Below are 17,777 nucleotides of genomic sequence, written 5' to 3'. Positions count from 1 at the left end.
ATTTTCATCATAAGGTTCAAGCCTTCTTGTTCCAATAGAATTCCTAGAATATCCCATTACTAAATCGAAAAAGTGCGTAATACTTCTATAAACCAGAAAATTATATGACTATCAAAAACAGCAATTTTGTTTAGCAATGTAGTATTACTTTGAAAGAAGCTAAGTACTAAAAAGTACATGAACGATCTTTCCATCTTTCTTTTTGGGGAATGATTTAAATCTCAGGACTTTCCGTTACTTCTAAATATGACAAAAATAAATTTCTATCTTCTATTGTCTTTCTATTTAGTAAATCTCTCTCGAAAACGCACCAATTTCGCGATTATCATTCAAAGGTGCATTTATTAGAACAGTAAACCTCATAAACCTCAATTTGCGGGAAATATCTTTACAATTAAAAACGGTAACTGAATTGATGGTGAAACCAACCTACCAGCGAGAATGTCATCTGTAATGTCACCGATTCTGCTCGCATCTGAACTCTTCCTGCTGCTTTTGCTACTTCCAGATCCTCGTCGGGACGGACACTCAGAAGATAACATGGACGTACGTCTGCTACAAATGCTGCTTCCGGAACCCCTCCTATCAACGTCGGAGGCTGCAGAGGTTCGTCTGCTACTCAAACTACTTCCGGATCCCCTTCGATCGTCCATTGACGCTAGGGATGAGGCACAAGAAGTCCTTCTGCTACTTCCACTTTCACCTGATGATCTCCGAAAATAATCCGAAGCATAAGAAGTTCGTCGACTTCCATAATCCACATAAATCCGTGGCACAACAAATTTTGTCTGTTCCGATTGGCGCCTGCGCATTGCAGGCATCACCAGTGTCCTATTGTCACCTGGTTTTTCCTTTTCACGTTGAATTTTGTCTGTGTGAGAAGAAACAGTTTGTTGAGGGTTATTTGAATTGAAATTAAGAGGGAAATTATCCCTGAATGGAAAATACGTTGAGATCTTAGAAACCGTCTCACCCATTTTGAGTTAGCTATGCTAATACCCGTTTAATTCTATACGAAGACGAAGAGAGAGGGAGAAAGCACCTGATCTATTATCTTATAACGCTGTTATTGACATCTTTCATGCACAAGCATATTGTATTGAAATATTTTACGGATCTTGGGAGATCATACTGTCGTGACGCCTTTCATATCTACATACAGTCAGCACTAAATCATTGAAAAGTCGGCCGTGTAAGACAGACACAATTACAACGGCACTGATCGACGGTAACGCTTCCTGGCGGTCGTCTTTCAAAAGAAACACTATTTTCTACAAATCAAACACAGTCATAGCTGATCTGCTGGTTTGTGTGAACTATTGTACTCGATCATTTCATAGCATCCGTGCGATAAAACATCTTAATCTTCGGCATTATCCGAAACCATAGAACGACAATAATTTTTATCACGACTTCACTGCACGACAAGTGCCTATCTACTGGATTAACTTCCGCAAAGAGGCGCAATCAGCAAGCTAGGCGCTCAAAGGTCTTTTGTCTTTAAAAGTTGAAATGGCGAATAATTCCTAATGAAGCTTTATCGCAATAAATATAATTAACATGTTGACAAGCAAATGTAGTGTGGGGACGGTTCGCCTTAAGATACACTCTAGGCGTAATACCATGTGGTCGTAGATATTGTTTTTCAACAGAGATAACTTGCAGCCAAGGATTCCAATTTGATGTTGACTTTGATTCTCAGGACTTCGTCATTTTCATTTACCTGCTGCAGACTGCCAGATACGATTTATTGATTTGGTTTTTGTCGTACATTATGACTCAAGTGAAATTATAGCACTTATACCAGCGCCGTGTAAAATTGCTATAGAGGTCGTAGCCCTATGTCTACTACACTTTCTATTTTTTTCTTATTCTCGGAGACTTTCATAGAAATCACGCAGATATTTGACAAATTGGGCTGAATATGCACATAGTCACATACATTACAGGGCTGCTAGAATTTGCATCTTGTTCATATACTTTTGGATGAAATAGAATGCAATACATATTTTCATGTCTATGAAACGCGAGACTCTGAGCGTTATGTATTTTGTCTGATCTTAATGCTTGAAATAAATATATTCGAATGACTTATTAATATGAAGATGTAAACATCTAAAAAGCATTAACCTAGTCTATCGTTGATATATTGTCGACTTTTCACTTTTTAATTAACATAGAAATACTCGTTACCTCGTTTGATCTATATGAATCAATTTCGTTGCATAGAAACGGGTTCTAATGTAATTCTTAAAAGTAACGTGTAATTTATTTAGCTGCTAACTCTGGAATTATGGAATTTGATATCACGAAATGTCTGCAACGATTACAATAAATCAAGTGCTTATCAGAATTTATGAGAAGGTTTGTGTGTATGTACTTTAAATGTGTAGTAATACCGAAGAGAAGTATAATATGTTTGTTAACTGCGGGAGCGACCAATTCTTATTGTGGTAAATCTGACCCTGACATTGAGAATTGACCTTTCCCTTTACTAGATGCATAACGTTGACTTTTCAGTTCACCAAATGTGAATGTTCTAGGTCTGTCTTGTATATTTCAAAATATAAAAACCAAGGTTCAAGATGAGGACGGATATACTAATCACAATAGTATCCCGATCTTCAACGTTTGGAGGATAACATAATGTTTTTCATTATGTTTAATTATTTTCCCGTGGTATGAATCAGGACTTAACCCAAGAACGTTCGAAGACTTTGCAAAATCAGATGAGGACGTCAATATATATGTAGGTGTTTGCTATATTGGATGCCCATGATAACTCGTCTTAATTAAATACCATGTAAACCAAGAGAACCTAGTATTATATAGACTCACTAGATACACCATTGCGCGTTTCCTATGATCACGAAGACTTGTACACTGCACGCAGACGCTATCCATAAATGGACGTGAAGAAAAGGATGTAATATCGGTTTATAATTTTGATGATTTGTTGATCTTTACGAGTAATTCACTACTCAAACATAACCAAACATAAATTTGTTGTTATTTGATTAAAGGAGAATTAACAAATCACATCAATCAGATAAACACCGGGGGTGGTGAAGCACGCTTTTAACGAAATTGCACATGACGTTGTTTGTTTTCTCGTCGATGACCAAAGTTCCTAGCATTTGTTTCAACGTGCACGCCAAGATTTTCATATATGGAATATGAATGGATAACCCTGCATATGATATAAAACAATAAATTCATATGAATAAACATTTTTCATAAACTTGTCTCATACCAATAGATACGTGTAGTATAGAATACATATAGTTTTAAAACCTCGTTTAGTCAGCGTCCAATTCAAAATGGTTGTTCGCCTATTTACCACGATTTTCATTTTTCCAATTTTCTTGAACATTGCGAACTTTACAACTCATCTCCTATCAGATAATGAAAGAAATTTGCACCTGTAAATATTTAAAATGGGCTCGAAGATTTTCGATTTGTTTACTTTTATCCACGAGTTATAACTGAAAATAGCGTTCAAAGGAGGGGGTATAATGATTTCTTCCAAAAATATATGTTTTCTAACTAAGACTTGTTTTATGAGTCATTTTATACCTTCACTCAAAAACTCAATCTCGGTTGAGATTCAGCTCGGCTGAATATTTGGACTGACGCCTTCACCGAATCTCGGAGCAGTCCTTTATAATTCATGTCTGGAAATTTACTTTCAGCTTCGGTCAGTTCTAGCAATTAATGTGCACTTAGGTGACATTGCTGTTCGCTTCAAATAAATGATTTGACTATCAAACTAACTCTCTATCACTATTAATTTTGCATTGCTTACCGTCTAGGTATAAAAATCCCAAAATGAAAATAGGCACTCAATTTTCTGTTCAAATGAAGACTTCCATGGCACAATATGTTATCTCCTGAAATTGAAGAGTTCCTATAGTCTGCTTTATCTAGTTACTGATACATTGTATCTCTACATACCTACTTGCATTTCGCTAATTAAAAAAAAAAACTATAGGAACTCTTCAATTTTTGGAGATAAAAATTGCGCCATAGAAGTCTTCATTTACACCACAGGGGTTAAACCCGTTTTGGACCCAAACTCTGATACCATAAATATATATATTTATGGTATCAAAGAGTTCAGACCCAAAACGGGCTTAGCCCCTGTGATTTGAACGGGAAAATTAGTGATGGTTTATTTTATGGAATTTACATACTTAGACGGTAAGTAATACAGCATTAATAGTGATACAGATTTGGTTTGATAGTCAACTAACTGATTTGAAGCGAACAGCAGTGTCACCTAAGTGCACATTAATTGCTAGAACCGGTCGAAGCTGAAAGTAAATTTCCAGACATGAATTATGAAGGACTGCTCCGAGATTCGATAAAGGCGTCAGTCCAAATATTCAGCCCAGCCGAATCTCAACCGAGATTATCAAAAACTCAGTTTGGCAGCATTGTTTTATGAGTCATTCTATACATTTTACATCATGTACGCAGTGAAGGTATTCACCCGACAACCAGTAACTACCCGTGTATTTGTTCATTGTTGATCTTGTAGAGGATGCTGTGAAGAAACGTTGTTCTAGCACTTCTGTCAGGAAAATATGCTAATCAGTTTAAATATAGAAGCAAGGAAAAAGTGCAATATTCCTAAATCAAATCTTAGCTTTGCTAAATTGCAATACTTTAAAGAGGTGATACATTATTTTGAGCAATATCTATTTTGACTACACTCTTTTTTTAAAATGACCATGCATGGAAACAAATCACTTGGAATTTTAAAATCCCACCAAGGAGCCCTGATGAGTACAGTCAAACTCAATTACAAAAGCAACCTGGTTTCAGAATCTTTTTTTCGAAAATGAATATGGCGATAACTCGAGCCATAATTTTCTATTTGCAATGACAGTTCAGATAGTATTTAATTACCTCCGAACGAAGAATGAATGGTGTGAAAATGAAACTTGATTGTACTAAAAGTAATCAGATCAAAGAAAAACAAAAATCCAAGAAAAGAATCAGAAACATTGAAATCTCTTTAGGGAAATGTGTAACTGTTAACATTCATCTGGGATCCATTTTTTCTGAATTGCTCCTTCCCCAATGTTCGGCATTTAAAAGCAAGAATCACGGATGTCGCGGCAGGCGTTGGCAAGTTAAAGAACCCTCACTGCTACGGCCATAAGCGCTAAGCAAAGGCCTAAATTTGTGGTACTTTATCTACAGCTGGTGACGTCCCAATATAAGTGAAAAAAATTATCGACGGGACGTAAAACAAACAAATATTCAATCAATCAAATCATTCAAAAAGACTTTGTGCAATCTTTACATACAAGCACAGTTTAGTTTCTATATCTACCCGTGGATTTGAAATTCTATGTATTTGATCCTCGGTGAAGTTAAATGCTGATCCAGACTGTAATATTGTTTTATTGACCGCATGTGGATTTCCATAACTTAGATTTTGATCTGTTTCCTGTTGTTGTTTTCACCATCAAAGCACCTAATCTTACCCAGTAGCATAGGTCCCGTGAGGATCCGGGTTAAAATAAGTCCTCAGTATCCCTTGCTTGTCGTAAGAGGCGACTAAATTGGGCGGTCCTTTGGATGATATCGCAAAAGCCGAGGCTCCGTGCCACATCAGGTGTGGCACGATAAAGATACTTCCCTGCTCAAAGGCCGTAAGCGCCGAACATAGGCTTATATATTGCAACCCTTCACCGCCAGTGGTGACGTCTCCATATGAGTGAAAATTCTTGAGAGGGACGTTAAACAATATAAAACCAAACTCAGTAGCATGGATACACAGTATATAGCATTATCATGTTTGTGACATTTTGTATCGTTCGTCACCTCGTTTAAGTACTTTCAGTACTTTGATTATGTGTACGTATTGTTTTTCTTTCTGTTTGCTGGATAAGATAGGTCGGAACCTCCATTCCGCTCAGTAATATGGGATTTATAAATTGCTGAGACCCGCGAGATTACGTGTTTAACTGAATACCATCTTTTAGATCCTGTTATCGCAAACATAGCGTAAAACGTCGGGTTTGCTGTCAACTTCAGAAGAGAGAGTCAGTAGCCGAGAATCTCTGCTCTCGGATTCAATGACAGTTGCCATGACAAATTCGAAGGCCGAAATCACCAATCACCACAACCATAAATGGTTTGAAAAATGGTGTTAACGTCATGGAATCAATGTTGCTTTTTTCTGGAAATGACAGTTCTTGCTTCTTTCAGCCAAAGGGCTGAGAATGTATCAGGAATGTTCAAAGTACCGAGTTCATGTCAAGCCAGCTTTTAATTGGAATAATTGATACCACTATGTTTAACGTGAAAATGTCGCTCTTGTCCCCGACCGCTTGGCGACTGCGGTTTATTGCACCCGAGGTGGTGTGTCTGTTGTTCCTGGTGAATACTGCTTGCTTTAATTAGACTCTGAAAGCTCTATGGTCCGTATTTTCCTCTGATGAACTTCACGATAATTTTCATACAAAATATATGTCAAATAGATATTTGAACTTTTTCATAATTACGAACCTGATTACGCTTTTGTAAGAAAAGAAAAGACGATCATTATTTAAATACAACGAGGGAGATGCGTAGCATACGACTATAAACCGTGCATGATTTAAGTGAGAGAGTTTGGTTCGGATTTTAATGTATTTTCATCTATGTTATTGTAAAATACTTCTTAATACAATTATCGTGTATTCCCACCATATACACGAACAACAAAATTATCAATCAAGAAATGAAATACAGCCCACACATCATAAATGACGATGTTTACGAATGTCAACTACGGACACGTGGTTGTGACAGAAAGCTTTACGTGCTCAGTGTTTTCAGCAGCAGCAGAAGGGGTCAAGCCCAACATCAGGCGATTACGGAATATCTCCTTCCATTCGATAAGAATCATTGATTTATAATAGGCGTAAAATGGTGAAGGTCATTGAGAAAAGATAACGGGTTGATACTAATCATGGCGAGCTACATATAACTGACAAACGACACTTAATTTGCGATGGCTGATCATTTCCATGCTAGTTTTTTTTCTACGTTTTATTTGAGTACACTGACTTTCAAGAACACAATAAAAAAACGTGGGAGTATTGATTGTAAAAATGACTTCAAACGCACACCAAAATGGAGACGTCATTTCAAAATGAGAAATTGCAGAAAATTTCAAGACAAAAATGATTGATTGTGGTTTATATTACAATGGCCTTGAAAGGGAATGTGGTCTTAATGAGTGCTTTGCTACGTCTTGAATGTCCAAATAGACTTTCCCTTTCCACCATGGCCAAGAAATCTTTATTAAATCTACCTTTATCTAGATGTCAGATGTTATTTTAAGGATTTCTTATTCCCACAAAAGTAATTTCTTTCTTCAGGGGTACGCAGACCGGTCATTATTTCATCCACGTGTCTTTGTTTCAAGCGAGAAATCTAATATCAAATGCCTGCAAACAGACTTACCCTACAGCCCACGTTCATTGATGTAATGAATGAGCGTAATCACATACTATTAAAAGAATTATTACGGATATATGAGATATAACTTTTTTAATGACGATGGAATAAAGATAGAAACACTTTTAATATGAAGCATACATGTATGACGTTTGATGTTAAACTTATCAGCAAATGGTCTTGCCCAAATAAGAAAGTGGGTGCAAGATGTTTTAAAGGATATGAATATTTAAAAAAGCTTCAAATATCAATAATGAATTTTCTCTCTCATTTTTTGCTTATTTCAAAGCTTTTGCTCACCTATAGGTCAACAACTCGGTCAACAACTAAGCTTGGAATTAAAATTTCCTCTAACATTGTCTCCGAAACTGGTGATTTGATGCTATGACTGACTACCAACATATTAAAAAATCGGAAATTGCCAACTTGCCCATCTTCTCAAATTTCTACTTTTCCATGAATTCTTAGTTATACTGCTAATATAGTAATATTACCATTATATGATTAATGTAAACAGGTTGGATTAATTGGCGTCGATCAAATTGTTCGGCAACAAATTTTATCAGTGCCCACTTTGGAATGATACATTTATCGAACAGTAAATTATAAATTTAAATACAAGTATAACCTTATGATTTTTTGGTAGAAAAAACATTTTAATGCAAGGTTCGGCTATCCTGGTCACGCGATTCTTTTATATTTATCCCCACCGTATTCGTCAAGTATATACACCTGGAAAGGAGTAAGGCACATCGTTTGAAACAACTTTGAATTCCCTTAAACCAAGAATACATTGTTGTAAATTGGATGTAAATGGTCTAGTAGTTCTAGAAAAGAAGTCAGATTGTGACGTTAAAAGACAGACAACAAACGGACAAACTCCCCGTCGAGGCCTCATTACGTCACCTATGAATAGACCTCTCCTATGTGACGCAACACAATATACAGATTTGTATATTATGAGTCCGCGATTATCACGCAGGCAAATAACACTAAAGAAGTAGTTCACAGTTAATAGTTTGAAGGTATTGATATTAAGAGCATTAATATAAAAGTATGGATTTTATTTTAAACATAAAATGATCAAAAGATCATTAAAAAGTAGGGAGACTCTGTTCAAATTATTGTGTAAAGTAATGAACTTGATGTTTACGTTCCAAACTTCCACCGTTTGGTTTACGTTCTTGTTTTGAAAGTTTTTTACGTTTGACGTTATGCTTTTTCGTCATTCTAAAGTGACGTCACAGTATACGCGGCCTAAGAAATCGCTATCCCATAATGTCTAACTGGAAGAGTTTGGGTTGTGAGCGAACGAACTCTGGTGGAAGTTTGCTACTTTCACTAGAATCAGCCGACAATCGCTGTCGTCGCTATGGACGCGCGTTGTAGTTCCTGGTAAACCCCTATCCCATAGTGCCTAACTGGAAGAGGTTAGTTTGTGTATAAAACGACCTCTGGCGGAAGTTTAAACAAACGGATTAGAGAGTGTCACTTCAGCTTAGGATCAGGTGAGCTAAAACAAGCTCTTTCATGACAAGGTCGCGTCACAATCAGTTATGTTGTACGTCAATATAGTCAATGTTCTTCCCATCACACAAAACAAATCCACAATGCTTGTCTCACAATCACTATTTAATATGGCCTCCTGGACAATCGTCATCCTAGTACCAAGACAGAATTGCAAGCTGACAACATTGTAAGTTTGCATCACAATATTCTCATCCTGTATCACTTTATCAAATCAATGATAGTTTAGGCTCTATATTTAAAACTTTACTTGCAAAGGCACAGTATCATATCTCTTAAGCAGGTACGACACACACACACACTATATATATATATATATATATATATATATATATATACATGTATCTGTGACATTTAGTGATAGAGAAAAGAAATGTTCATTTCCAAACCACGTATTTTTGTAGTAATGTAGCCAGATTAAAATACAAACTGACAGTCATCATATATTGTAGCTGCAATCAATTCATAGTGGTTCTGTCGGGATCAATTCATAGTGGTTCTGTCGTGATATTTCGTTGACACATTGTGGATATATCTATAATGTCCTCATCTTTGCTATTTATTTGGGGGGAGGGGGGGATATGGTGGGATACTAACCAAACAACATTAATAAACTTACTGTAGAGTGATCTAATTATTTTCTTTGTCTGTTTATCCCAGTATGTTCTGGTTCTGATGGAGGGGTACTTCCAGCAACAGAAACCGACCAATCCCGCGCTAAACAGCAGAAGACTTACAATGGCAGTCAACATGGCGGCAAGCTCTAACGACTCCACTGTAAATTATTCAAAAGTCAGTCTATCAATGAATGTATTCACGCCGACAAAAGAAAGTGTAAAAAAGCTATAAATCATAAGATAGTTTGTTAATATTTTTTGGTTTGGTAATTTCGACGATTTTCCACCTGGATATCTACCGGTACGCCGTTTCCTGCCTTAGATGAGTGCATAATTTTAAAGAATTATAGAGTGACTGCATTACCTAATATTTAATTTTTGTGTTTGATAGGATCATTTCACATTCACCTTTGGTGAGGTAGTACCTTCTGAGGATCATCCTTATCGGCAAGGTAACTGATCAATGTCTTGTGATTTGATAAGTCACTAAGAAACTCTCCGTTTAATGCACTGTGGAAATTATTCAATATTGGTAACCACTGGATGATAGCTACATACAACACAAAGTCCAAGGTGATTGTGAAGTGGCCATATTTTGCTTCAAATGAATTTTTTGATTTGTCATTCAAAATCATGCTTAAGGTAAACATACTTACTTTGTTTTAATTTTTTTCTTCAATATCTCACCTGAAAATAAAATGAACTTATAAGAGTTGTCATTCTTTTTTCTAAGAAATAATCGATGCTACATGTATAATTCAAGATCGATTTTGATTTAAAGCTAAACCTGAATAATATCGCAGGTCGTATGCTTTTTTGTAAAGAATATTCAAATGTAATAAAATTGATTTTTAAATTGATTGATTCGCAGCAATAGTGATCTACTGATTGCTGCAGTCTTCTAAAATAACAAAAAACACAATAAGCCGAGAAAGCGTATAAAGTCCCAGCAGATACTGATAACGCGCATTGATAGTGCATGATTCCACAAAATTTTCATCATAAATGTTTTTCAGTAAATAGAAATGTATAGAGCCGGGATTATAAAGTATCGCATTCATTACAAGGCTCTACACTTGCCGCTAAACTTAGGCTTCATACAAAACGTTGTAATGATTGAAGTACTTGTACTTACTTGTACGTGCGTTGCAGAATTTGTAAAGAAAATAATTCCGAATTTGTTCTTACTTCACTCGAGGCATCAGTGAAAATTTGTACTCTAGATATAGGTCTTTGGAGTCGTGGGGGAAATTTACCAAACATAACGTTTTACATGATATTAAGTCGATGCGTCTCTTAGGATCAATTTTCGATGATCATCAAAATATTGATTCCGATATCTTCACCATTCGACGCAATCACTGGGGAAGTCCTTGGAAGTCTAATATATTTCCCCACCTATATATACACTTTTTAAAAAAAGAACTTATAATTTAATGTGCCTCTTTGGGTATATTTTTGTAATGGCATTTATTCCTTTGCCATAAGTAAGTTATGTTTCGTATTTCTGAAAGTTGGTGATGTCTCTAAATGAGTAAAACGTTCTCGAATGGGGCATAAAACAATATTTATTTCAAGCGATTTTGTATCAATTAGCTTCTATATGACAGGCATCTAACTCATATTAAGACCTAAAATTATCATAATGGTGCTGTAAAAATATATTATAGGCCTACACTACGTTTTCCCCTTAGACCTCGCTTTCATAATAATAATATAAAAAAAACCTTATTACTTGCAGTGATACTATTTTAAGTAACTATAATTTCAGTTTTGGTTCATACAGTCTATAACAATCGAGGACGCAATCCTTCCGTGTTATACTTTTTACAATTTTCAGTTGAGCGTCTGTTGATCCCTCTTTTTAGCTACAACATGACTTTTGGACACACGTTTTGACAATATCTCATTCGTCTTGTCCGATGTCTTAACAAACTCAGCGTACTCACCGTCAGAACTGATAGGAACACAGACGTCTTTCTAGATAATATGTGTATAGGCCTAATACCAACTCATTTTTGTTGTCGTTCCAACACAAATTGATCGGGATTATTGTATCATTCATTTTATATCAAATAACGAAGAGCATTTCTCACTTGACACTCTTGATGGGCAGCTGTAAGGAGTGCAAATATTGACAGTAAACAAAATATATTTAGCCACTCTTACTGAATATCGTGCCACGCAAATCCCAGAGATCATTCATTTTAATAGTAAATGATTTTAGTACAAGAATAACTTTGGTAACTTAATTTATATATGGAAACTCATGACCGTTAATACGTGTTTGGATTCAGAATCATTATATCTATATCCAGGTTACGAAACTACAGCTGGTGACGTCTTAAAATATGTAGATAATTCTCGATTGGGACGTAAAATAAAATACGAACAAACAAACAAACGAAATAGGAATAAATGATATTTTATGACGATAAAAATGTGTCATTGTACCTATAAGAATAACGGCTGTGTGATTTTACCTATAGGAATAAAGGCTGTGTCATTGTACCTATAGAAATAACAGCTGTGTCATTGTACCTATAGGAATAACGGTTGTGTCATTGTACCTATAGAAATAACGGCTGTGTCATTGTACCTATAGGAATAACGGCTGTGTCATTGTACCTATAGAAATAAAGGCTGTGTGATTTTACCTATAGGAATAAAGGCTGTGTGATTGTACCTACAGAAATAACGGCTGTGTCATTGTACCTATAGAAATAACGGCTGTGTCATTGTACCTATAGAAATAACAGCTGTGTCATTGTACCTATAGGAATAACGGTTGTGTCATTGTACCTATAGAAATAACGGCTGTGTCATTGTACCTATAGGAATAACGGCTGTGTCATTGTACCTATAGAAATAACGGCTGTGTCATTGTACCTATAAGAATAACGGCTGTGTCATTGTACCATTGTACCTATAGGAATAACGGCTGTGTCATTGTACCTATAGAAATAACGGCTGTGTCATTGTACCTATAGGAATAACGGCCGTGTCATTGTACCTATAGAAATAACGGCTGTGTCATTGTACCTATAAGAATAACGGTTGTGTCATTGTACCTACAGAAATAACGGCTGTGTGATTGTACCATTGTACCTATAGGAATAACGGCTGTGTCATTGTACCTATAGGAATAAAGATTGTGTCATTGTACCTATAGGAATAACGGCCGTGTCATTGTACCTATAGAAATAACGGCTGTGTCATTGTACCTATAAGAATAACGGTTGTGTCATTGTACCTACAGAAATAACGGCTGTGTGATTGTACCATTGTACCTATAGGAATAACGGCTGTGTCATTGTACCTATAGAAATAACGGCTGTGTCATTGTACCTATAGAAATAAAGGCTGTGTGATTTTACCTATAGGAATAAAGGCTGTGTCATTGTACCTACAGAAATAACGGCTGTGTCATTGTACCTATAGAAATAACGGCTGTGTCATTGTACCATTGTACCTATAGGAATAACGGCTGTGTCATTGTACCTATAGAAATAACGGCTGTGTCATTGTACCTATAGGAATAACGGCCGTGTCATTGTACCTATAGAAATAACGGCTGTGTCATTGTACCTATAAGAATAACGGTTGTGTCATTGTACCTACAGAAATAACGGCTGTGTGATTGTACCATTGTACCTATAGGAATAACGGCTGTGTCATTGTACCTATAGAAATAACGGCTGTGTCATTGTACCTATAGGAATAACGGCTGTGTCATTGTACCTATAGAAATAACGGCTGTGTCATTGTACCTATAGAAATAACGGCTGTGTCATTGTACCTATAGAAATAACGGCTGTGTCATTGTACCTATAAGAATAACGGTTGTGTCATTGTACCTACAGAAATAACGGCTGTGTGATTGTACCATTGTACCTATAGGAATAACGGCTGTGTCATTGTACCTATAGGAATAAAGATTGTGTCATTGTACCTATAGGAATAACGGCTGTGTCATTGTACCTATAGAAATAACAGCTGTGTCATTGTACCTATAGAAATAACGGCTGTGTCATTGTACCTATAGAAATAAAGGCTGTGTCATTGTACCTATAGGAATAACGGCTGTGTCATTGTACCTATAGAAATAACGGCTGTGTGATTGTACCTATAAGAATAACGGTTGTGTCATTGTACCTACAGAAATAACGGCTGTGTGATTGTACCATTGTACCTATAGGAATAACGGCTGTGTCATTGTACCTATAGAAATAACGGCTGTGTCATTGTACCTATAGGAATAACGGCCGTGTCATTGTACCTATAGAAATAACAGCTGTGTCATTGTACCTATAAGAATAACGGTTGTGTCATTGTACCTACAGAAATAACGGCTGTGTGATTGTACCATTGTACCTATAGGAATAACGGCTGTGTCATTGTACCTATAGAAATAACGGCTGTGTCATTGTACCTATAGGAATAACGGCTGTGTCATTGTACCTATAGAAATAACGGCTGTGTCATTGTACCTATAGAAATAACGGCTGTGTCATTGTACCTATAGAAATAACGGCTGTGTCATTGTACCTATAAGAATAACGGTTGTGTCATTGTACCTACAGAAATAACGGCTGTGTGATTGTACCATTGTACCTATAGGAATAACGGCTGTGTCATTGTACCTATAGGAATAAAGATTGTGTCATTGTACCTATAGGAATAACGGCCGTGTCATTGTACCTATAGAAATAACGGCTGTGTCATTGTACCTATAAGAATAACGGTTGTGTCATTGTACCTACAGAAATAACGGCTGTGTGATTGTACCATTGTACCTATAGGAATAACGGCTGTGTCATTGTACCTATAGAAATAACGGCTGTGTCATTGTACCTATAGGAAAAAATAGACGGTTTGATTATACATTTAGGAATACAGACTGTGTGGTTGTACCTATCATAAAGAATGTGTGATAGGATTCGGGGGGGGGGGGGGGGGCTTTGAATTTTACAGTACAATACACTATTCATGTAAGGTCATATTTTTTTTTTTTCGAATTTTGATGAGTTTAAAATTTTTGTTTTTTCAAAATTCAATTCTATGAAAATATCATTTTCATCCTTCTTGTATCTTTCCAAAATTATTTTCAGCTACACTATAGAGACCGATAGTGATGATAGATTTCATACTGATAGCGGGATGATAGCATTGATTTTACATGCAACGCACAAGAACGTTTGTCGGAAATTATTTTATAATTCCTTGATTACATCTAAATTCATCATTCTTATCAAGATAGTATATTAGTTGCATACAGCTGAATAGAAATTCGCCATTATTTAAACAAGCACTTGTAGCGCGTGCTCTTCATTGACATAACTGATTCATCTATGATGAAATGAGATGCAAAACTGGTTCAAATTACTGAGCAACGGTTATTACTGCATGATATGAACCCAAGGACACGCACCTATAAAGGAAGATTTCATTAGAAAAGCAAACTTGTCGCTGGTGCGGCGGAAGCCCTCAGCGATTAAGGATATTGGGGATTTGCCGTAAGTAGGGTACATTGACAAGCAATGTCACAATGGACAAAGTCACACAGTCCATAACATCCATCAATTTCTGTTTTAAGAGTTGTGAATTTATACCACAATGTCATCTTGGAAATCATCGTTTCCACAAGCGATTAAATATTAACAGCATATTACCTCGAAATCCCAAATAAGCTTCAAGTACCTGTATGATGGTTAACTCTTTTCGTAACATTATCTGCACATCCTAGAATTTACCTGTGACATTTTTGAAAATTGAATTGGATGAATTATGTAATGTTTATTTCCATCCCTGGAAAGCGTAGAAAACAGTTAAAATGTAAGTATGTGTAATACAATGCAGCTATCTAGTTTAGATGGTGGGGGTTAAACAGGGATGGTCAATCGATTGAAACTTTTGTAGACACGTGTGTACCATTCGCTCTTACCTTAACTCAACAAGAGTTATTCCTTAAAAGAACTAGTGTACTATAACAGAAAAGAACATGGTAATCAAAGGTGGAAAATGTCTACGAAAGGCAAAACTCACATTAAGAATACTACAACTGATTTAAGATATTTCATTGACCAACTCTATAGCTACAATCAGCTAATGAAGGGGACATGTTTTTATACTTCTATTTTCAATATTTAGGCCTTTGATATCTTTACAAATTGTAATGATAACCATTTTCTCATGAACGTGCTTCAGTTGTCAACAATGCGCGTACGAATATTGATAAAAATTATCGTCTGGGAATTTCGACAGAAATCAATAAGGAATGTAAATATAAGAAATATATTTCATGATTGAAAATACATAAGGGTAGGGACTGCAACGCTTCACGCCGGCGTATTTTTCATCAAGCGCTAACATGCTTCATAAAGTTTGTCGGTATACTTTCACAAATTTGTTTCATTTTCTAAATAACCAGGTGCCCGGTACATGAAGTGCCATGATTATTGGATGACTGGTCATGGTGTGCGTAAGTTCACCAGGTGTCCGGTACATGAAGTGCTATGGTTATTGGATGACTGGTCATGGTGTGTGTAAATTCACCAGGTGTCCGATACATGAAGTGCTATGGTTATTGGATGACTGGTCATGGTGTGCGTAAATTCACTAGGTGTTCGGTACATGAAGTGATATGGTTATTGGATGACTAGTCATGGTGCGCATAAGTTCACCAGGTGCCCGGTACACGAAGTGCTATGGTTATTGGATGACTGATCATGGTGTGCGTAAGTTCATGAAATGGACACTGTTATGGAAACTCGTTGGCCATTTTTTAAAATCAAATTTACCCAAAGTATTTTTGGCATAAGGGTTTTCAGTGTTCCACTTCGCTGAATTAGATACCATCAGAATACTTTTTATAATTAAATTGGTAATTTCTCGTCCAATTCTTATACCAACGATAAAGTATGGTGGAACATAGAAGTCTAATCATCACTATTTCATTTGTCTCTCCTTCCGTCCCATTTTTGTCAAGGTCATAATGTTGTAAAGGGGAGTCTTAAAAGTTCATTCCCAGCACAAAATATGCTTACGACGAAATGGTGTGTCATGACTTGAAAAAAGGTTATTTGCAATTGGCCACGGCCAAGGTCACTTGTAACAAACATACAGGTATATAAAATAAACATCATACTAGTCACCAAATAAGCTTATGACAGGGAGATTTGTCTTGATCGTCAGTAAAGGTCATTTTTCCAAGGTCAAAGTGATTTTGAATGTGATAGATACTCCGTTTACTCGATAAAGATATAGTGTTCATGGCGGGTGTGGCCAATCAACAGGGGATACTTACTCCTCCTAGGTACCTGATCCCACCTCTGTTTCCAGGGGTACATATCTTTTAACTCTTAATTTTGTATTACTTATAGGAGCTATGAGATTGATCACTGTTCGTTATCTTCACTTTTTTTTTTATAAGAACTCGTTTGAGTGTACTCTTCTGGGTATTAGGGTCATTTCCTAGTCTTTATCTACTTCTTTAGTTTGGATGGTTATTCTTCATTGTATCAATGCGCATCGCTTTACTTGTCACCATGGATTTTGATTGGTACAATGTACTCTTGTTATATGTACACATCAGCACTCAACTATGAATACTTTACATTTTCAATGCAATGTGATATAAAATCTATACAAATCTCGTATCGGTTTGACCATGACATGTGTCTATGTACCAAAATTTTAGCAATGTCCGTATAAAACAGGTTATTAAAGCACCACTTTTGTTTCCAATACAGATTTTATCGCATTTGTATTATGGCAGGGGGACCGCTGTTGTGTAATATTTTATCAAAATATCTTGATTTTGCATCTCTAGTCAAGAAACGGTTATATACATGCCAACAAACTTCCTTTGATTTAATTCAATTTAAACAATATTTTATTCAAAATGAATGGGATTGGGCAGCAGGCACAGTCTATTTTAGCCACCTCCTTACATCAAGGCCAGAATCCCTTGATGAAGGTATGTCTCGCAGCCATTTTTCCTGTGTTTATTTTTATGACTTACATTTTTTCGTCATTTAAAATAGATGACAAGCTAATGTTGCCTTGGATCAGTAGTAGACTTATCATTTTGTAGGCGTCGAATTTGACAAATCCATTGGGAACAGTGATTTATGTCATTCAAATGCTGGGTGTGATTTATAGCAGTGGGGTGTA

At 36.2% G+C, this 17,777-nt stretch overlaps 1 protein-coding gene across 1 annotated transcript in view; it reads right to left on the bottom strand.

Moving 5' to 3' along the window:
* The window catches only part of LOC125652411 (synaptotagmin 2-like), a 59,980-nt gene that overhangs the window by 10,799 nt on the left and 31,404 nt on the right, over positions 1–17,777 (bottom strand). The window contains exons 2-4 of the mRNA XM_048881605.2: positions 10,259–10,289; positions 9,605–9,760; positions 434–871 (exon numbers count right to left, since the gene is read on the bottom strand). Coding sequence (XP_048737562.1) covers positions 434–871; positions 9,605–9,760; position 10,259 — 595 coding nt within the window. The 5' untranslated portion in view covers positions 10,260–10,289. The remainder of the gene's footprint in view (positions 1–433; positions 872–9,604; positions 9,761–10,258; positions 10,290–17,777) is intronic.

The sequence above is a fragment of the Ostrea edulis genome, chromosome 5 (assembly GCF_947568905.1).
Source record: "Ostrea edulis chromosome 5, xbOstEdul1.1, whole genome shotgun sequence".
Classification (NCBI taxonomy): domain Eukaryota; kingdom Metazoa; phylum Mollusca; class Bivalvia; order Ostreida; family Ostreidae; genus Ostrea; species Ostrea edulis.
Note: the sequence above shows the minus strand (reverse complement) of the source record. Positions and strands in the feature narration are given on the sequence as shown.